The sequence below is a fragment of the Abramis brama genome (assembly GCF_963993115.1).
Source record: "Abramis brama genome assembly, chromosome: 21".
NCBI classification, from domain to species: Eukaryota; Metazoa; Chordata; class Actinopteri; order Cypriniformes; family Leuciscidae; genus Abramis; species Abramis brama.
The window spans coordinates 20,632,729-20,655,612 of record NC_139983.1 but is presented as its reverse complement, the minus strand read 5'-3'; the positions used below and the strand labels follow the sequence as shown (position 1 = coordinate 20,655,612).

Here is a 22,884-nt window from a genome sequence, read left to right as displayed (position 1 = left end):
ACTTTCTAATGTAATAAAAACAATTTGTTCTCTATCGCTTTTGAGAGCTCTTTTGATTTGGCCATATTTGCAACTCAACTTTAGCACATGCATGGGCTAAATGTATGTGTGTGTAACAGCACAAGCTAAATCAGTTTTGTTATAAGGTTTCCAAAGGCTTAATTGTGTTTTTATGCAAATTTGTACCATACCATACAAATAAGTGACAGCAGCACTGAATAGGGGTTGAATAATTAAGACAGCTGTATTACAAAAAAACTCAAAAGCATTTTAATGTGCCATTAAACTGCTTGATGTAATTTTTAAATAAATCTGTATCTTTAGAAAAGCCTACATTTGTAAATTATTATAGTCTCTGGGGGGTTATCAATAATTTTGATTGCAACTATTAGTGCTTTATATTACAAATTAAGAAAAAACAGACGCCATATAATATATTTAAACATTTTTAATGTTCAAAATAAAGATTTTTTTATTTTCAGAAAATACTAAGAATCAAATGGAAACATTTAGACATCCACTTATAATATGTGAAGCATGTATCATATCATTATGTCATTTTAGTATTGATTGAAAATGAATCAGTTACATCATGTTTATTTTGTCATAAACATTAGGAAATTAAGGCATAAAACTCCAAAGAGGCTTCAAAGAAAACAAGGAGAATATGAGAGAGGTGAGATTTACCTGAAGACAAACTGATCGAGCACCTTAAAAAATAAAATCATCTCTCATGAACAAAATACTGATGTTTCACAGAAAATCTCATCCAGTCTCTGCCTTCAGGAAGAACACTGTGCAAAACGCTTCATGTTTAAAAAGATTGTACAAACCTCAAGGATTCAGGTACATGTTTCACTACATATGAAATGGCATTTAATGGCATTTAATTGCAATTTATGCATTCTGTGAAGCCAACATTGTTGCTACTCTCACATTTACACATGAATTACTTGTCATCACAGTATCATATTCATAGTTCCTCAAATTAAACGTGGCAACATCTCAACAGTCTTTTTCTACTTCTTGGTTGCTTGATTTTTGTAGTGTTTTTGTGCCTCAACGATCTCTGAAAGGACAGAGGGGTCGTCCAGCGTGGAGACGTCCCCCAGGTTGCTAGTGTCTTGCATGGCGATCTTTCGCAAGATTCTCCTCATGATTTTTCCAGAGCGTGTTTTAGGAAGACGCTTCACAACCTTGAAGAAGAGAGCAGAGATGCTTTCACAGCTGACAAAACAAATCAATCTTAAAACCATCTGTACAGACAGTGATGGTTTAGAAAACACATTTTGGTTGATTCTATGATCAGTCATAATCGCTCTTTGTAAATACTCCTGATATAAATGTTCTTGAATACATACATATAGATCAAACAATTAACACTGTAGAACAAGTTTAAATAAAAAAGATGTTACTGATTTTACCAGGAAGTGATCAGGGACGGCATATTTAGCTATTTTAGTAGCCACTAGGAGTCTCAGCTCTCCCACAACAGCCTGCTGGTTCCCAGTAGCAGATTCTTTTAAAACTACAAATGCAAATGGAACTGGTGAAAGAGAAAGACAGGAAGATAAAGTGAGAGAAATGTAAACAGGCAAGGTAAAATCCAATTACATTTGCTTTAAAAACTGAATATTTTGTGACAGTTAATTGTGTGTATTATTTTTGTTCTTTTCACAATGGCCAAGGGTGTTGTAATGCACACAATGAATTGTGGATCAAAAGGTCTCTGCTTGCTTGGGCGGGTGCATGCGTTCCAGATGGCTCATGAATGAAAAAAGGTGAGATTGTCGGGGGCCTTACCTTCTCCTTTGATCTCATGAGGAATTCCGATCACTGCAGTTTCAGGAACGTCTGGATGTTCATCCTGATTCCAGAGAAACACATAGTCATCCAAAACATTCATCCTGCTCTTCCGTTCAAAAGTTTGGAATAAAGGTTTTAAAATGTTTTTGAAAGCAGTCTCTTACGCTCACCAATGCTGCATTTATTTAATCAAAAACAGTAAAAACAGTAATATTGCGAAATATTATATTAAAAGAACAGTTTTCTATTTGAATATATTTTAAAATGTAATTTATTCCTGTGATGGCAAACATTGGCAAAAAGCATTTTCATGAGCCATTATTCCAGTCTTCAGTGTCACATGATCCTTCAAAAATCATTTTAATATGCTAATTTGGTGCTCAAGAAACAATTCTTATATTTTTATTATCGATATTGAAAACACTTGTGCTGCTTAATTTGTATGGAAACGTGATACATGTTTTTCAGGATTCTTTGATGAATAGAAAGTTCAAAAGAACAGCATTTATTTGAAATATAAATCTTTTGCAGCATTATAAACGTCTTTATTGTCACCTTTGACCAATTCAGTGCATCATTGCTGAATAAAAGTATTCATTTATTTAAAAAAAAAATCTTTCTGACTCCAAACTTATGAACAGCAGTGTACATTTGCTTTAGCTCTGTAAAAGACTCTCTATAGAACATTTTAAATCATCATAATAATATAGGTCCCACTTTATATTACGTGTCCTTAACTACCATGTACTAACATTTAAAGTAATCACTTGTACAATGCACTTATTGTGTACATACAGTACATGTTTCTGTAATTACGAATAATGGACTTCGGGTCTCACCAGTGCATCTTCTATCTCAGCGGTGCCCAGCCGATGCCCACTGATATTGATGACGTCATCCATTCGTCCGGTGATCTGGTAGTAACCGTCTTTGGTGCGGTGCGCCCCATCACCCGTAAAATACTGACCTATGGCATGGCATCAGTTAACACCTTAAGATCAACTTATACCTCTGATCACTATCCGTCAACCTTGATTTCAAACTTTTTATGAAGTAAAAACTTAAATGGAATTATTTTGAGTGCAATTCACAACAACAGAAAGCACATTTGAAAATTCAAAAAGATTTTCCCAGCCAGGACCCTCACTTTAAAGACAAACATAACAAAACTTTTCCTTTTCAAAACTTTTATAAAAGAAGGAGCTTCACGAGCCCCAGGGGTCTTGCTCACCTTGGTACGGTTTGAAATATGCATCAATGAATCTCTGATGGTCTCCAAATATGGTTCTGGCCATTCCAGGCCATGGCTGGCTGATGCATAGAGCTCCATTGACATCATTTCCTGTTATTATCTGCCCCTGTTGAAGAACCAAAAGGTTGGTGATTATTCCACACGACTAAAAACACGTGCATTGAGATGTCTCTCAATTGATCTTCATGGGAGGGGGTAAAAATCTCTGTCTCTCTCCCCAGAGTGTAACAAAACAGTGCCTCAGAGGAAATTGGACCTGCTCCAACACACATTATTATTACTCTTCCCCCCCAGCTACAGAAGAGAATTTGACGTCCATCAAGGTCTGTAATACAAAGCTTTCTTTTAACACAGCAGGAGAAGCTAAGTGCATTGGATCCAGGCAGAGCAAAAGACAAATATTACCCTTGTTTAGGTCTGAATAGGACAGTCTGCTAACAATTACTGTATCTAGAACAAGTGTAGAACAAACTACTATAGAAAACACAGAAAAATCATTGAGCTTGCCAGGAAGTAAAGTGCAAATAAGAACTTGTTTTTTATTTCAGATTATGACAATATCTTACAACTGAGGCTTTATATTTCACAATTATGTTTTTTTTATTTCACAATAATCTCACAATGCCACTTCATATCTGTCATATTACTTTTTTTGCAATTACATTTTTACATATATATGAAGAGTTCAGATGCAAAAGCCTCTAAGTGCCATCTGAAATTTTCTTCTAGAATGATCATTTATATCAAGCTCATATATTTAAAGGAGAAGTTCACTTTTAAAATGAAAATTCTGTCATCATATAATCACCCTCATGTTGTTTCAAACCTGTATGAATTTCTTTCTTCTGCTGAACAGAAAGGAAGATATTTAGAAGAATGTCAGTAACCAGGCAGTTTTTGGGTCCCATTGACTTCCATAGTAGGAAAAAAATATACTATGGAAGTCAATGGGACCCAAAAACTGTCTGGTTACTGACATTCTTCTAAATATCTTCCTTTCTGTTCAGCAGAAGAAAGAAATTCATACAGGTTTGAAACAACATGAGGGTGATTATATGATGACAGAATTTTCATTTTAAAAGTGAACTTCTCCTTTAAATTCAGTAAATTCACTTAAATGGCAATGCAAATTACCAATTAATTGTCATTTAAGTGAAATTACTGAACTTAAATATACGAGCTTGATAAAAATGATCATTCTAGAAGAAAATTTCAGATGGCACTTAGAGGCTTTTGCATCTGAACTCTTCATATATATGTAAAAATGTAATTGTAGTTCACAACAAAAACATTTTTTATTGATTTTTCATAGAGAGGATCACTTACAATTACGATTTCTTCACAATAACAGAACAAAAATTGACCCTCTGACAAATAAACAAGTATAAATCACCTTCTCCCCAAGCAGTGCTGGCTGGATGCCAAAAAAGGGTCTCATAGCCATGGCAGGCCGGATCTCTGCTCCCGGTTCAGCTGGGAGTGGGGCGATACACACACCGCCAGTTTCTGAAGAGAGAGAGAGAGAGAGAGAGAGAGAGAGAGAGAGAGAGAGAGAGAGAGAGAGAGAGAGAGAGAGAGAGAGAGAGAGAGAGAGAGAGAGAGAGAGAGAGAGAGAGAGAGCGCCTGAGCCTGGTGAACAATATTTATTTCTGAATAATGTCACGCATGGTAAATCATCTGACCAGTGCTGCCAGACTGAAGATCAAGGGTATGTTATACAGACGAGAACAAATGCAGCGATTTCCTTTTACCTGTCTGCCACCATGTGTCCACCAGAGGGCATCGTCCATCCCCGACCACATTATGGAACCATTCCCACGCCTCATGATTAATGGGCTCTCCAACTGCCAACAGATCACACATTCACATGGTCATTTATATAGACAAACTCATCGACCATAAACACTGGACTTAAAAACATGCTATCTAAGTTGGTATGATGGAGTGACTTTGCATTTCAAGGAAATCTTAGCCCTTTCTTTTCAAGTGGAACTGATGGGTACTAAAGGGGCCAACAAAACCCAGACCGGCTGTGCACACAGTCTAGTGTCCTTGATGTTTGGTGCAAAGTTAGATTTTCCACTGTTGAACTCAAAAGCTGTGTGACTAGACTCACTAAAAGTAATCTAGAGTAAGCAGGCTAAATGTTCTCCCTTGGTGGAAGAACAATATCTGTGCTTGAAACACCAGCCCAGATATTGTACTTCTTCAGTTCAAACCCTGAAAATGGTGACCTTTGAACTGGAGAGCTGATGAGTTCCACATCCCCATTGTGCCATTGCAATGCACTTTTCCCTCTTACAACAGGAGCAATCCACCTCAAGTAACCCTGGGTTAAGTCGTAATAAAAAGTGTTAAATGATAAATAACACACTGACTTTCACACTGCTGTAACTAAACGGCAGAGAAACATTTAAGATGTATTTACACTGAGTAAAAAATATTACATTTTCTAACTATATAATTAAAAAACAGTTTAATGGAATTTGAAATTGTGATAATTAACAATAATTAATTTCAATGTTTCACATATATTATTACAATTTAAAATAAACTGTTTTCTTTTGTATATTTTTTAAAATGCAATTTATTCCTTTGATGGCAAAGCTGAAAAATCAGCATCATTACTTCAGTCTTCAGTGTCACATGATCCTTCAGAAATCATTCTAATATGCTGATTTGCTGCTCAAGAAACCTTTCTTACAAAAGAACAGGATTTATTTTAAATAGATTTTTTTACTATCACTTTTGATCAATTTAATGCATCCTTGCAGAAAATAATATATATATATATATATATATTTTTTTTTTGCCATTAAACTTTTGAAGACTCACCAGATGCAAGTGTCTTCAGTGATGACCTGTCATATTTCTTCACCCAGTTATCCTCATATTTCAGGAGTAATCTGATGGCAGTAGGAGCTCCATAAAACTGGTTTATTCTTAACCTCTGAACTGTCTCCCAGTAACGACCTAAAACAGTCACAAAACATAGTCAAGACAAAGATAATGAAGTGTTTGATTTACAACCGCATAGCACTTCAACAAAACACATAAGTTATGAGATTACAAAAAATATGAACATCAGCAGTAATTATGACTAATTAAAACCCAATATTATACAAGCACATTGTCTAATGGATACCAGCACAGAAACAGAGGCTTTCGAAAAGCAGGAAACCATAAATGGAAAAGTTTCCTGCAGAGGTCACATTGTAAAGAGCACTGCTTTACTGCCACTCATGAAGACTCATTTCCATTAAAATACACTCATAAAGGCAGATAAGGCACATTATACAGGTTAATGTGTCACCTGAACAAAAGAAGTTCCTTCATTCTGAAGGGCTGGGAGGGACAGTAACCCTATCTGACATGATCTAGAGGGGTCACCACCTCATTCAGAATGGACGAGAACAGGAACACGACTGACACAATTATAAACTTAAGGAATGAATAGTTGTGTCTCCCAAACACTTCACATCTTGTTTAATTACCTTTGTAGAGATGCATTTTAAATGTTTTGAAAATTTAACTTTACTTATTGTCTGCAAATGCTTTGGCAATACGAATGCACATTTTTTTATCATGCCTATAAACCACAGTAACTAAAACTGAAATTAAAACTAAAAAAGAAATAGAGTGCGTGTGCATTATACATACTGCAAACCATTGCTCATAAGTACATGTAATTTCTCCTGATATTTCACCTGGATTGGGGTACACGGGTGTACTCTCAAACAGAACAGAAGTGGCTCCGTTACACAGGGGTCCATACACCACATAACTGTGACCCGTAATCCAACCGATGTCAGCAACACAGCCAAACACATCTCCAGGTGTGTAGTCAAACACATACTGCAACCACAGACAGGTATTCAGTTACACAAATGGACAAAAATGACACCCTCTAAATCAGAAAATTGATTGCTGAATGTATATTCATTGTGCATGTTATTGTAAATGTGCTATAAATGTGGTATGTAAATGTAATATAAAACATTTGATGTAGGTTGCCAGGTTGTACACACAAACTACAATGCAGGGCAAGGAAAAAAAAATTAAATTGTATTTTATTATTATACTACAAAATATTACACTTGGTTAAAGACACTGTAGGTTAAAAAAAAAAAAAAAAAAAGCTCGAGTAGCATTATTATAAATACCGTGGACTATTTACCATGTTACCACCATCATTATTCTGTTCAGATATATGACAAAGAGCCAAAACATTATGACCACCTGCCTAATATGCTGTTGGTCCTCCATGTTCGGCCAAAACAGCACCGACTCGCAAAGACATGGACTACACAAGACCCTTGAAGGTGTCCTGTGGTATCTGGCACCAGGACATTTGCAGCAGATCCTGCAAGTCCTGTGGGTTGCGAGGTGGAGCCGCAATGGATTGAGCTTGTTGGGGTCCAGCACATCCCACAGATGCTCAACTGGATTGAGATCTGGGGAATTTGGAGGCCAGAGCATCACCTTGAACTCTTCATAATGTTCCTCAAACCATTCTTGAACAATGTGTGCAGTGTGCATTATCCTGCTGAATAAAGCCACCAGTAAACATTATTGTCATGAAGGGGTGTACCTGGTCAGTAACAATGTTTAGGTAGGTGGCACGTGTCAAATTTGGTCCACATGATGGCCAGACCCAGGATTTCCCAGAAGAATATTGCCCAGAGCATCACACTTCCTCACCGGGACCGCAGGTAAACTGTGCAAACGTACATGGACATCCACGTGATGTAAAAGAAAACAAGACTCATTGGACCAGGCAACCTTCTTTCACTGCTCCGATGTCCAGTTCCGACGTTTGCGTGCCTATTGTAGGCGCTTTCAATGGTGGACAGGGGTCATCACAGGCACTCTGATTGGTCTGTAGCTACGCAGCCCCATTCACAGCAGAGTGTGATGCACTGTGTGCTGTGACACATTTCTCTCATAACCATCATTAAATAATTTTGTTTGACTTGTGCCACAGTAGACCTTCTGTTGGCTTAGGCGAGACAGGATAGCCTTCGCTGCCCTCATGCATCGATGAGCCTTGGGCGCCCAATAACACTGCTGACCGGGAGGAACCCACAAACCCTGCCGTTTCAGAGATACTCTGACCCAGTTGCCTTGCCATAACAATTTGGCCCTTGTCAAAATCGCTCAGATCTTTATTCCAACTCATTTCTCCTGCATCCAACACGTTGATTATGAGAACTGATTGTTTGCTTACTATCAAATATACTCAGACCTTAATATGATCAATGATATTGGCTTCATCTGTGACTGGTCATAATGTTTTGGCTTACCAGTTTTTGTGTGTGTGTGTGTGTGTGTGTGTGTGTGTGTGTGTGTGTATACTGTATATACACACACATACACATGCAGTACATATATCCATATGTATTTTTGCACTTTAAAAAAACCCTTCCATTTCAAACTTTGCTCAGTGATCTTCACCCAGTGTGACAGCATTAGTGTGATCAGAGAAACACAGTGACATACCTGATGTGTGAGGGAAGCGTAGAGCAGGTAACCAGCCTGTGTGTGCACGATGCCCTTGGGTTTACCCGTACTGCCTGAGGTATACAGCATGAACAGCATCTCCTCGCTGTCCATGGGCTCTGGAGCACACACTGAAGACTGGCTCGCCATCACCTGACACAGACAGACAAAGTACACTCATTAGACTATTTTAAATTCTTGTTTTATTGTGTGTATTATACAAAGAGTTTATATGAAACAATCAAGTATGGTGTATATATATATATATATATATATATATATATACAGTCAAAAAAGTTAAATCAAAGACAAGAACGGGTATTGTTCAAAATTCATGTTTAAGTTTGATGAAAGGTTTTGATCCACTTCAAATGTTGACTACTGTATACACACACACATATGTATATATATATATACAGTGCAATGCATAAGTTAATACACCCATGCTAAAGTTGACTAAAAAGAGGAATAAAAAATCATATTTTGGAAATTGAACTTAATGCCTTAATTTAAAAAATTAGGAAAAATCCAACCTTTAAGGACACCAATTTTCTTTGTGAATGAATAATGTATCGTAAATAAATAAATGTTCTTCCTTAAAATACATGGTGCATAAGTGTGTACACCCCTATGTTAAATTCCCATAGAGGCAGGCAGATTTTTATTTTTAAGTATTTTTTTTAAATTAATTTTTAGGATACTATGCATCCTGATAAAGTTCCCTTGGCCTTTGGAATTAAAATAGCCCCACATCATCACATAGCATTCACCATACCTAGAGATTGGCATGGGGTACTTTCCATAAGATCATCTCTCAATGCAAATCAAACTAGCTTTTAGGCTAACTGAAATAAAACCATGCCAATCTCTAGGTATGGTGAATGCTATGTGATGATGTGGGGCTATTTTAATTCCAAAGGCCAAGGGAACTTTATCAGGATGCATAGTATCCTAAAAATTAATTAAAAAAATACTTAAAAATAAAAATCTGCCTGCCTCTATGGGAATTTAACATAGGGGTGTACACACTTATGCACCATGTATTTTAAGGAAGAACATTTATTTATTTACGATACATTATTCATTCACAAAGAAAATTGGTGTCCTAAAAGGTTGGATTTTTCCTAATTTTTTAAATTAAGGCATTAAGTTCAATTTCCAAAATATGATTTTTTATTCCTCTTTTTAGTCAACTTTAGCATGGGTGTATTCACTTATGCATTGCACTGTATATAACCATAAGTGGGTGGTTCCATGTTTAATATTTTTAACAAAATTTATTTTGTTATTAAATACAAACACTATTTTATGATTAAATACAAAATATGTATCGCTGGAAAGGTCTAAGACTCAAGGTTTCATATTTGGTGAATGTTTTATGATAGAAGTGATATTCTGACAGAAATGTATAATTTTTTTGAACACATCAAACTGGGTTGCTATTTTTGGTATAGCGCCTAATCAAAACCACATAGGAACCTAAATTGTTGTGATATCAACATCAAATTTGGAACACAACTTGATGAGACACATGGCTTTGATTTTAGACCAATTTTAGAGCCTATGACATTAATTATCAAGTATTAATTAGTAATTGATTGCTTTATTATGAAACTACTTTTGTGCTGTTTTAATATTTCATTTAAAATAAAATCATAACATGTTAATCGTGTAAATATAAGCTCAAATGGGGGTTGGATGTGGTGTGAAGTTCTTCATCATCGAGGGGTGCTGCTGTGACACAAGCACATCTTTGATATGGAAATTACACACAGTAGGAAGAACAACTTTCCACACCTTCACAAGCAGCAGTGACTGCAGAGCTTAAGGAAGTGTCTATGGTGTTCTTCAGAACTGAATTAATAATCACTCAAATGCAAGCTAATTTTTAATAATCACCTGGATATCTATTATGCATTTTTCATGCAGGCATAAAGGTGTTAACTTTCAGTTATGTGCTTTGTTGTTATTGGCTTTTATCTGTTGTGTAATAAAATTATAATCTTTGTACAGTCTAAATGGATTTTCCACTTGTTTTACCACCATTAATGTTGAAGGCTAATGCGTTTCCTGCCAATAATGAGATTAAATGAGATATTGACCCTGCAACCAAAACATTATTATATCTTAAAACATAACTCTAAAGCCCATTTAACTGCATGTGGAGAGTTTACAGAGGCCCAGATTAATCTATCATGTCTAATTCAGTATTTCCAAAAAACTGCCAAAATGGCAGAGCATGTGCCCACTATGGGACCAATTCTAGACAAGGACAATGTGTGCCATTGAACAGAGTGGGTGAACATCACCATAGAGACAGGCAGACATAGAAAATTCTGGCAAGACAAAACAAGACTACTCAAATGAAGTGGAAACAGAATTATAGTCCTAGTCTTGTGTCTTAATTGGGTACAAGTTATGGACACATTCCTTCCCCACTTCACAAACCGAAAGCTTTGAAAAGCCTTGTACCTTCTAGATGAAACCTTACTAACTGTAAACCTAGCAGAAAGTGACCTACACACTGCAGAGGTATAAAATAATTGGAAACATGTATGCATGTTTTGGCAAATGTAAACCCTTTTAAAATTCTGCTTAAGCTAAACAACTTCTCCTTTGTTGCAGTCATGTTACTTTTATCTTTTATGGCTGAACAAATTATCTTTCAACAGCACATGTTTTGTCTGGCACATTGGTAAAAAAAAACACACACAAAAAAACAGATAGAGCTCAAAACAAATAAAGAATAATTTTTCTTGCCTGGTCGAGCCAAGATAATTTTATATTTATCTTTTTAAATTTCTGGCTTTGAGTGTGTAATTTGTTGATTAGACTTTATTAATATTTAATATTTATTGTCATGTGTTGTATATATTGTTGTTTAAAAAAATAGTATTTATTATAATATATTTTCCACACATAAATGTATCTTTTTTTTTGTTGTTAAATTTTCTTTATTACATTACATTGCAATAATAGCTGGTATTCTGCTGGCCTTAAGGTCCTTGCACACTGAGTCCGAAATTTTCGTATTCGTGATTCGGTGGCTCTGTATTGTCAAAACACCATTCAAAATGCTTGCTACGGATGCGAAAAACGCAGAAAATTGAACCCGATCCGAATTTTTTTATGACGGACGAAAGTTTCGGAGGCAGTGTGTAAGCGTGATTGACATAACGTGAGGTCGTATTTATTTTTTTAACGTGCGAAAATTTCGGATGCGAATTTCGGACTCAGTGTGCAAGGGCCTTTATTGTTGAGCTCTGGCAGAGAAAAATGCAACAATTCAGAAAAGATTGACTAAATGTTTCTAGTTTTGCTTCCTAATCTCTGTATACTGCAGGAGGTCATTGTTGTGTGATTTACCTCATCTAATGGAATGTCTAGTTTGCCCATTGGCAAGCTATTGTTAGTTCTCTTGGCCACAAACACATGCCGGACAGACGGACAGCTCTTCACTGCTTTGTCCACCGTGGACTTCAGATCGAAGTGACGGCCGCCCCTAACGCCTTGGTTGCATGTGATGACGAACTTGCACTGGGCTGTGTGTAATGGAGAGAAAGATAAAATGAAACAGACACTAGAACAGGCATACACTGACAGTGTACAATTGCTGATATAGCCACTGAGCTGATGTGCTTGTTACCACTAACTGGGAGCTAAATTTAGATATGATGACACTGTATGTGTAAACAATTAATTTAAGGTAATTTATAAGAAAGCAATTGATAAGTTTGCAAAATTTTAAGAAACCTCTCTCAACTGCAGCGCTGTCGTTGGACTTTATTTGTTCATATTACATCAAATAAGATCAGAAAGAAACATCTGCTCAGTGTCTGTTTTAATAAATAAGATAAAGACAGGCAGGTCTGAAAACAAACGCCCTCTGAAACTTATCTCTGTCCAGAACATCACGTACACATACACATCCCAAGATGCTCTACGTAGGGTTTACAATGCTCTAATGTAGCATGTATAAAACGTTCATAACATGGAAACACACCTGACTTCAGTCAAGCTCAGTAATCCCTGAAAAGCATGCAGGGCTTTTACTGGAATTGAGTAACTAGGAAAGGACTTTAAAGTTTAAACCATGTTATGTTCAATCAATTCTAATAGTCAACAAGAAACAAAAAATGACTATGTTTATATTTTAAACATGTGCACAATTCATCAGTGTATGTAACAGAAAAAAATCATTTCAAAAACCATTCAAAAGTTTAGTCGATAAGATTTTTTTTTCTTTTCTTTTCTTTATTTTATTTTTATTGTAAATATTGTTTTTGAAAGAAGTCTCTTGTGCTCACCAAGGTTGCATTCAATTGTTCAAAAATAGTCAAAAAATAATTTAAAATAATTTAAAATAATTATTTTCTATTTAAATTAATTTAAAATATAATTTATTCCTGTGATGGAAAAGCTGTTTTTTTAAGTAGCCAATAGTTTCACATGGTCCTTCAGAAATTCAGAAGAAAAAATATTATTGACCCCAAACTTTTGAATGGTAGTGCAAACTATTTCTAAAGATACCTGTGTATTTCTGTAGAAACCACTTTTTCACTAATAATTTAACATTTAACAATTCATACATTTTGTCATTAAAAATCCTCCTAAAAAAAGTTGTAAATGCCATTTCATGCTTCCTTTATAGGTGCAGTAAGCAGTTTCTGAGAACATATGGTGCGTTCAAGTCCTCCTGGGAAGTTTGTACGTACGAGGTGGGAAGTCGTGCTTATAACGACATGTGCGTTCAAGTCACTTTCGTCGGAGCAAAATGGCGGAGTACTTTCTCTTAATTAATTACACAAAAATACAATAAGGTTCTTAAACTCTTGTTCTAGAAAATGAAGAACAAAGAAATGTGCATCAGGTGTACTTTGTATTTTTATGTTTTTAATTAATTTATGAAGCCACTGCCAACTCATCGTTACATGTTGCATTGTTATATTATAATACTATCATATTCTGTGTTGGCAATTAGCTAACTGCGCTGTAAATAGAAAAGCCTGACAATATCACAGCTAAATACCTTTACGTATTGTGTATTCCGCCATGTTAATCACTGACACGCCCCCAACTCGTAAAGATCGGAGCTTAGAGAAAATCCCGAGCTCCCCACTGGTATTTACGACATTGTGGTGGCGTTCAAGTGCGTTCAACTCGTAAATACGATCTACACGAGATGACTTGAAAGCACCAATAGTTAAACACTGTTGATATTTGAAATCAGTCCAAACAAACACACACTTCATTGCTCCGCCCCCAAAATGCACAAACATGCCTTGCAAGAGTGGATGTCTCTTTATCATAGCTGAAGCGTAGCAAAATAATGCTTCTCGAAAAATAAAGCGAAGATGACGAATGAACGACAAGGACATAAAATTAGCATACAGTACACAACAGTATATACGAGTAAGTGTCCATTGTTAGTCGCCAGCAGCACACCAGCTATAGACAACAATGACACTCAAAACTGTCCTGTTTTACTATAGCTAAAATGACAACAAAAGCATGTCTTGGTTCAGTGAAACATAGCTACTGCTGCTGATTGCTACAAATGTGCAGTGGTGCTCAGTCTGATCCACTTTTAAAAGCATTTCTGTCAGGGTTGGGGGGATGGGATGAAGCGAGGACTCGATGCAGAAAAGGGCTTTTTATTTAATAAAAAATTAAACAAAAACACAAGCTGCGTGCTACACAGAACACAACACCCGGACAGAAGAGCGTAAGACCCAAGCGAACTCGAAACCGCACGCTCACACAACAAGACGGAGCGCACGAAGAATGAGCGAATGCTCATCCTGTGCGCTCAACACAATAGAAGAAAAACATACAGAGCATGAACGTCCGAATCCCAACAGAACCGAAGCCAAACTAGACATGAGTGCAAGAATCCGAATATGAAACAAGGCACACAGACAAGAGCGCACGGCTCAAAACCGCACACTCAGACAAAGACATGAAAATATAGTTTCAGGACAGTCAGGGCCCTGTCACAAAACCAAGAATAAACTAGACCGGAGTGACAGAACCCTGACAGTTTCTCAGAAATCGCTTACTGCACCTTTAAATAGGCTGGAAATTTGAGCAACTGAACCTTTGTTAAAGTGGTTGTATAATGCCCTTTTATGTAAATTTTAGGGTTAGTGATGTCACTAACCCAGGATGAATGTCTTGTAGTCCCTACCAGTTGTTTGTTGTAATCCTTAAAAAGCTATTTCTTTAAAAGAAAATATCTCCCTTTGCATTGAACTTTGAGCATTGTAACTCTGCAGATGTTGTTTATGCTCAAACAGCAACATTACACACTAACTAAAGTTAGAAAAGTGAAATCATAATCAACCACCCCTTTAAGCCCCATTCTAGAACTTTACTGACCAATCCCACCAATGATGGCGCATCATTTTCTCAGTGCTCCTCTCCAATATCTGTGTTTAGATAGTTTCAAACACAATTTCACAAAAAAATAATCCAAATACATAAGAATTTGTACTAACCAGATCATATTTAATAGTGACACATGGTACCCACCCAGAGATGGTAAGCGGTATAATTAACCTCAGGTTGAAATAACATGAAAAAAGCTGTTAGTTTAAAAACATCACAATTATTTTTTTGCATCAATTTGTAGTACCACTCACAGCTGGAAAAAAAGCCCACATTATTTTACTCACCATCCTGAATTCTGCCAGCCAGAGCCTCTGAGCTGAACCCTGCAAACACCACAGTGTGTACGGCACCGATACGGGCACAGGCCAACATCGCTGCCACCGCCATGGGAGACACAGGCATGTAGATGGCCACCCGCTCTCCCCTCTGGACTCCATGACTTTTCAACGTATTGGCAAGACGACAGGTCATCTCCAGAAGCTCCCTGAGATTTGAATGTTTTAAAGATATAAACATACTGCTGAGTAACAGGAAAAAATGCGGGTGGGAAAGTAATCTGTGATGGTTCAATTTCAAGTGGTTCAAGTGCTGAACCGAAGTGGACTGAACATAGTATGGTCATTATGCACATCTGATATCAAACTGCCATTTATGGGCTGTAGTTTAATGATGTATTTATTTATACTATAATAAAGTACCGGCAAGCTTTTGTTGGCCTGCTGAACATATCATTATGAGCAAACAGTTAATCTTCATTCAACAGATCATAAAAGAGAAACAGACACGTGTGTGTCTAAGCAGAGAACCCTACAGTACAGCCTGCACTGTATGTCACGCCTCAGGATTTTTTTGATCTCCTCCATATGGTTGTGAGATCAGAATCAAAACACTATCACTTTCATACTAATGTGAATCAATGTCTTCTAACTTCCTGTTTACCCACAGAAGCAGGGAAGTGACGCGTGCATGCTCTATGCTAACAGTGAAATCCTTTACACACGACTGATTGTGCAATCTGATTGCTGCTTCACAAAACACCCTGAAATGTTTCCCATCTGACCTAGAACAAGAGATACTGGGGGAAAATAATCTTCACATCTCCGTAATAAAAGATGAGAAATGGTTAATTTTCAAGGTTCAGTGAGCAGGCTAGATCAGAGCAAGCTGGCCTGCTGACCATCGTGTTTTGGTAACAGTGAGGACAGTGAATCGTGTAAATATTTAGCCTGCTGTTAACAGCAGTGATCTGAAACACAGCCAGGAAAATTCAATCCTTACTTCAGGCACTAGAGAGCGGGGGAACTCACATTCCATCACAGGAACCTCAAAACCAGCCTTTGTTCAACCCCAGAAAGTGCATGTGAAGGAATTCCCCCCCAAACTCTTCAGTAGTGTGCTCTAATACCACGTTAACCCTTTCTATCGCTAACATTATAAATAACAGGATATTCTTTTTGATATTTGCTAAAGACAGATTACATTTAACTGTCTTATTAATTAAATTATTAGTGTTTTTAAAATAACTTTAATCAAAAGGAAAAATTAGGGGAAATGAGCATACTACGTTCAGCCCTACACTTATGTGAACAGAATTCAATAGCAAAAATGTGTAATTTGTTCTCAATTCCACTGGAATAGTAACTTGCAGTGTTCTCAATAACTTGCATTGTTTTCAATTCTTGAAATAAAGCTGACATAAATATAGATATTAGATGAAAATTGTGAACTAAACTGTGATAAGGCCACATGTGAATTTCTCAGGAGCAAATGTACCTGTATGTGATCCTTTCCTCTGTGCCAGGCTCATCTTTCTCCCAAATCAAGGCCACTCTGTCTGGATCCTTTGCCACGTGCACATCCAAACAATTCACTGCCAATCATTGTAAGAGGACATTACTACTGCACTTACTGTTGACAAGAAAGTTGTGCTTTGTGCAAATACAAAGCATGGGAAAATGTAAACAATTATCATCTCAAATAAGATAAAATACACTCATAACGTTTTGTTCAGATAGAAAGAAATGTTGTTTCAGGCGTACTGGGAAGTGGAGTAATTTATGAGTAAAGAAAAGGTGCGACTCACCCGAGACATTCAATTGCCCTCCAAGAAACCAGTTGATTTTCCCGCTAGACAGATCACAGTCCGTCACTTGATAGAAAGGTTTGGTCCATGCCAGCCTTTCCTTGGCGATGGATCCCCAGAAAGTTTCTGGATCTTTGACTGACAGTTCATATAGGTCTGCGTAGGTCTTTCCAGCGAGATGCGAGCTGAGGTCCGGTTGAGCCGCGCTAATGCTGCTGCTGCTGGACTGAGACCTCGCATGACACCGTGAGATGAACACAACACTTTTGCGCAAACATTTCTTGTTTCTAAAGACAATGTTTTCCCTGACCAAAGAAGTCAGCAAGCTTGAGCTCACACGTCCAGCCATTTTCCCGCACAGTCTGTGCTGGAGTGAAGTTTGCTCAAGTTTCCACAGCCCGTGACCGTGACCGATTCTCCGAAGAAAGAGAGGGAGGAGGAACCTTGTTGACAAAGAGCTGTGCTGTGCCTTTTACAATCGATTACAACACTGCTATTTCTTTTGACTTGGAGCTTTTAATGTTACGTAATAATGGATTGTACGGTCGTCATGCACTCACACTACACAACAACACGAAACGAATGATTCAGATTAAGACGCTTAAACATGTTTTGTTTTCAGATTCTGTTAAATTATAGTTTCAAAAGCAGCCGCATATTATCACATAGCGTCTTTATGTCACATAAACTGTTAACGTTATATTTATTATGACGTTTGTTTCACATGATTCACGAGCCTCTGGACGTTGTTGCCTACCTAACTACCCCAAAGACTGGCTGCCCCCTAGTGAAATATTTACAGAGGGGCAATTCAGACAGACGTAGATGGATGGATGGATGGATGGACAGATGGAGAGATAACTTAGCCTCTTCTCGCTTTTCCTACAGACGAGGATGGATGGCCATTTCTTTAAATATATATAAAATAAAGACCTGAACATGTAATCCTCCTGAATCATCAGAACATTGTGAATGAACAATGTCTTCTCTCTCTTCTGTGTGGCCAAAACAAAACGAATTAAGGCACTTATGGGGTTAAAGGAAAGCAGCTGACTCAGATATTACGTAGTAGTTAGAATAGCCAATCAGGGTCGGGGACGTGATAAATCTCGGAAGCATAGGGCGGAGCTTCCCGGCAGCGTTTAGCGGGAGCGAGAGTTTGTCTGTTTGTTGTTTATGTGAGTAACTGAAACGTTTATGCAAATATTATAGTTCAGGAATTGTTGCGAAACTTGCGAAATGATCATGTAGTTGGCTAGCTTGGGTAAAGAAACCATTTTATCTGTTTAAAGTCTTGAATGACTGTTTGAGCAAATAAATCTTGATGGACTTTACATCCCAATTGAATTATTGAACATGATTTTTATTGTAACAGACCACAAGCTCCTCTTATTTCGGGGTTCCTTGACATAACTTATAATCGAGGATTGTGTAGAGTTAAATGTGGTATGGAGATAAAGTAGTTCATAAAACGCATTTATTTTAATCGTATTACTGGTGAATTACATCTTTTCGGATATAATAATCCGTAAATTTGACTATGCGGGATTATTGTCTATGAAACACCTTATGTCACATCCTCCTAAAATACAGTTTAATCTAATTTTTAATCAAATTTGATTTACGTATGCTGCTTAATTTGAAAATCATGATGTTTGTAGGGGAAAAACTCCCTTCTTACCAATCACAGTGTATCTTCCTAACCTGTAGGTTCAGTTTCCATGACACAAAAATGGGAGCTGGTGTCTCTACCTCGATGGGAGATGACGGCCTACTGGATTCTCTCCTTCTCCTCTCATCTCTATTCTTTCTACCAGCTGCACAGGTTTTCTAAAGGTGAGCTGCCTTTCTGTCCCAGAACAAAACACAAACGTCCCAGGTTATAAGAGAGGATCTCAGGAATTAACTCAAAGATCACCCAGGTGTTCAACTGTACAGTTTCAATTAACAAGGGAACCTAAAAAAAAATCCAAGAAAAATCGGTATATCGCATGCATAATGCATTAGACAACCACAATTTTGTCAGTTAGACATATAAAACATTATTAAATTGTTATTAAATGAGTATTATATACCTGCTGAATCATTTATTTGGATTGATTTATTCAGAATGAATATAAAATAAAATTTTGTTGCATTTTCAGTGCACACATGGACTTTATTTTATGATGTGTCAGTTTGAAAAGGGCTGCTGTGGTGTGTGTGTGTGCGTGCACGCCTCGGTTAACTGCTGACTCTAAGGGCTCGGTAAAGGTTGTGCTGTCATGTGCTGAGAGACGACAGGATCTCAGGTCAGCAAAAGGCAACACACAGCACCCATTTTTATCTCTTTCAACCAAAACATGCCAGTCAAAAAAGTGCAAAAATAAAGCTTTAAAATGGGGCCTTTCCTCATGCTCAAAAAACGGCATAAATGACAACAATAGGTGAATCTGATAATACATTTAAAGATAAGTATTTTTGCCATCAGAAAACAGCATTTTTAAAAGACACTATTTAGATGACTTTAGGTTCAGTTCCATATAGCTTTCATACTAGTAATAGTAATAATTTTGAGAAAAAGTGACCTGAATACTTGAGAAAACATTCACTTTATAAGTTTGTGAATAGTAAATTACAGGCAATTGAGATGAAGAAATTAGACCTGGCCAAACAATAAGCTATATATATATATATATATATATATATATATATATATATATATATATATATATATATATATATATATATATATATATATATATATATATATATAGCTTATTGTTTGGCCAGGTCTAATTTCTTCATCTTAAAGACACTTTAGGCACTATTAATCACATTGTTTCTGATGTGGGTTTCTATACAAAATATAACTCCAGATCGTGTCACTTAAGATCACAGCAAACATGCCCACGATACTTCTTTCTGCAGTCTTTGTTTCTCAACACAGTGCGACCACCAGATGGCAATGTGCTCTCACTTCTGTTTCTATGTACACTTTCTTTTCTGGAAAAAGTGTGCGCGTTTATGACAGTGTGAATAGATCCTTGCCTGCCATTGCACCCTGCAGGAAAACCGTCTGTCGAGGTGACGAGAGGTCCATTCTAAGAAACTCGATGAATAAAGAGATGATGGGAGAGAGGGGAGGGGTGGGGAAAACAATACCAAACTGACACTGCATTGCAGGGGAGAAAGAAGAGAGTTAATGCATGTGTGCAGGGAATATTCAAGAGATCTTAGCCTTCATCAAAACTTATCCATGGGGCTCTTATCCATGAAATGAAAGTGGATAGGGCTGCCAAGTTTACTTTCATTGTAATAGTGAAAGTTCTAAACGTTCAGAAAAAAATTAAAACCATACAGGTTTAGAATGATATGAGGGTGAGTAAATGATCAGAGAATATACATTTTTGGGTGAACAATCTTCAAACCTCCATCCTATAGTGTCCGTATAATCAAATTGAAGAATTAAGTGGATGTTAAATATCTTAGATCAGTGGTTCTCAACCAGGGGGCTGTCATTTTAGGTATTTTAATAATGAATATACATTTTTCTAGTTATGCCAAGCTTAAATATTAGTGGAGTAGAAACTGAGTAAAATAATAGTAATAAATTATTACCTTAATCCTAATCCATCAAATCATGAACAACAGGAAAAGTTATGGGGCCTTTGAATATTGTTGTGGACAATACAGAGGCAGCCAACCACTGTCTAAATTTTTTATTGGGCCTGTCCAAATACCCACACTTGTGGTCTTGGCCACTTGCGAGCACGTGAACACAACTGGAAGTAAAACAGTGTTGAACATTTTATTGGTGCAAAGATGAGTGCATTTTGTACAACATTTGCAACTGCTTTTTATCACTTAATTAGAAGCAGCACAAGTACTAAATTATGTTGTCTGTTACATAGGTTTTACTGAACAGACATTTAGAAGTTTATTTTAAAATGCAAAGTATTGAAAATCAAAGTAAAACACTTGGGTCCCATCGGGTAATCAAAAGTTCTATTCACACACACTTGCATTCTTCATGCCCATTTGAACACTCGGGCCAAAAACAGGAAATACGTTGTGTAAGTAGTGTGGTAGATTTTTCCCTAAACCTAACCATCTGTGTCATCTCCAATCGACGTTCCCTTCCTACTCTAAGTCTACCTGGGTCGTCTCCAATCGACGTTCCCTATATAGTCTACCTGGGTCGTCTCCAATCGACGTTTAATATATAGTCTACCTAACTAACTTGCTTCCCTAACTAGCTTTCTTGCTGCGCAGCAATGATCGACAAACAGACTTCAGCAAATGTCCTTTAAATGCTTTAATCACGGCCGGAAGAGTTCCCGAGCAGTTCTCAGGGAATCTCTCCCAAGAAGAAGCAAGGCTGGAGCATCTCAGACAAATTTCATTGAGAATCCCACCAGCTAAAAGAATACAACAGTTTTTATAGAATAAGGAGGTATGGCAAAAATGTCATGCTGCATTACATAATTTCCCCACAATTTGATTGGTTTTCATAGACAAACCCTTCTGTTACTAGGTAAAGCAAACTTTGTTTTAATGATTACTTCATTGTTAATCACAAGGTTCAAACCTAGTCATCTGTCAAGTTTCTTTTCCCATATTTGTTATTTTTACACTCACACAACCAAAGTAAAAGGGGTATGGCAATACAACATTCAAAAACACAGGACATAACGTTTTAGTACATTGTGTTTCAAAGTGTTAGCATGTTAGGCTTAAAAAAAAGAAAGAAGGTTAGATGTTACTGTTAATATTAGTTTGATGTACAGTTTACTATTTTATTCATTAAAAATCCACCACAGTAGACAAGTGGTCAAGTTCAAAGACCGCAGGTGTGGGTATTTGGACAGGCCCGTTGTGTGTTCTGTAGTTATTGTGAACTAGATGTTTGAGATACCTTGCCAGGTATCAAGGTGTAAGCTAACTTGGCCAGTAAACCTGAATTCTGATTCTAGTTGACCAAAATAGTCCCGTGTACAGACTTTGTATTCCTCCAGAATATTGTGTGAGAAATGTGTTTTCCTGTGTGTGATTGACAGAGCATGAGGTCAGTCTGGACAGAGAGGTGCAGCTGCAGAGAGGATTCCTTATATGGGGATTCAAGAAGGTGAGAGAACATGGTGATTATGTTACTGACTTTAATCAGGATGGCACAATTGGCTGGTGCACCCCACCAAGGCCAATTTCCTGTTTCCTGCTCAATCAACAAGTTCCTTTTATACAGACAAACAAAACTCTTTGTGTGTTTTGTGTTTTTCTATCTGTGTGTGTTTTTAGGACCATACTGATTTTGAATGGAGTTTTTGGAATGAGTGGGCATGGCGGTCTCTTCTGTGGTCTCTGATTGGCCACGCTGTGGTGTCCAGACTGGCAGCCTGTTATCTGCCTCAGGTCATTTTGATGCAGAGAAGATGAATTTCAGCAAGTCATCAAATGTTTGCATGTTTTGTCATCTTTCCTTGTGCACTTGTGTTACAGTTCCGGCTGGCAGTCTTTGCAGTGTATGGCTTGCTCTCTGCTGGTTGGCTTCTCGGTGTGTGGGGCGTGACTCTTTTGATGCTGCATCTGAGCATCTCATTGGTGGTTGCTCAGCTACGTAGCCCCGCCCTCTCGTGGTTTTGCTCCCTCCTGCTGCTCTCCACACTAAATGTCAGTGCCCTCCAGGATTTACAGGTGTGTGAATCTCTGTCCGCCTGTAATCGCTGTAATCCATGTACGTGAGGCATCAGAGTTGCCGCTCCTCTGAGGAGAAGCTGCATAAAAGTGTCCAATTTAAAGGGTTGTTCACCCAAAAATGACATGATGTGCTAACCCAAAAATATCCTCATTTTACTCACTTTCATGTTGTTCCAAG

At 37.3% G+C, this 22,884-nt stretch overlaps 2 protein-coding genes across 4 annotated transcripts in view; one reads left to right on the top strand and one right to left on the bottom strand.

The window, feature by feature from the left end:
- Positions 1 to 433: 433 nt before the first annotated feature.
- Positions 434 to 17,389, bottom strand: acss1 (acyl-CoA synthetase short chain family member 1). Its single transcript, XM_084096664.1, has 14 exons — positions 17,031 to 17,389; positions 16,721 to 16,817; positions 15,232 to 15,431; positions 11,924 to 12,099; positions 8,558 to 8,710; positions 6,766 to 6,913; positions 5,894 to 6,031; positions 4,810 to 4,902; positions 4,452 to 4,564; positions 3,038 to 3,164; positions 2,646 to 2,773; positions 1,804 to 1,867; positions 1,425 to 1,546; positions 434 to 1,196 (listed from the first exon to the last, which is right to left on the bottom strand). Exons 1-14 carry the CDS (start codon positions 17,377 to 17,379, stop codon positions 1,020 to 1,022), a joined length of 2,085 nt encoding a protein of 694 aa, XP_083952790.1. The 5' UTR covers positions 17,380 to 17,389; the 3' UTR covers positions 434 to 1,019.
- A 738-nt stretch (positions 17,390 to 18,127) lies between these two features.
- The window catches only part of hhat (hedgehog acyltransferase), a 38,955-nt gene continuing 34,198 nt past the window's right edge, over positions 18,128 to 22,884 (top strand). The window contains exons 1-5 of one of the 3 annotated variants that reach the window (XM_084096665.1): positions 18,128 to 18,208; positions 18,741 to 18,866; positions 22,070 to 22,137; positions 22,308 to 22,421; positions 22,509 to 22,703. In XM_084096665.1, the coding sequence (XP_083952791.1) occupies positions 18,752 to 18,866; positions 22,070 to 22,137; positions 22,308 to 22,421; positions 22,509 to 22,703 (492 nt within the window). In that variant the 5' untranslated portion in view covers positions 18,128 to 18,208; positions 18,741 to 18,751. Of the gene's footprint in view, positions 18,295 to 18,444; positions 18,477 to 18,740; positions 18,867 to 22,069; positions 22,138 to 22,307; positions 22,422 to 22,508; positions 22,704 to 22,884 lie in introns of those variants that run through there. The other 2 variants (XM_084096666.1, XM_084096667.1) reach the window with 2 other exon arrangements.

Bases quoted from the DNA above. Each gene is read 5' to 3' on its own strand.
- acss1 (XM_084096664.1), bottom strand. From the start codon at position 17,379: ATGGCTGGACGTGTGAGCTCAAGCTTGCTGACTTCTTTGGTCAGGGAA. The intron at 6,032-6,765 runs GTGAAATATCAG...TGACTGTTTTAG, and splicing joins ACCCGTGTACCCCAATCCAG to GTCGTTACTGGGAGACAGTT. The intron at 1,868-2,645 runs GTGAGACCCGAA...CTCTGGAATCAG, and splicing joins CTGAGATAGAAGATGCACTG to GATGAACATCCAGACGTTCC.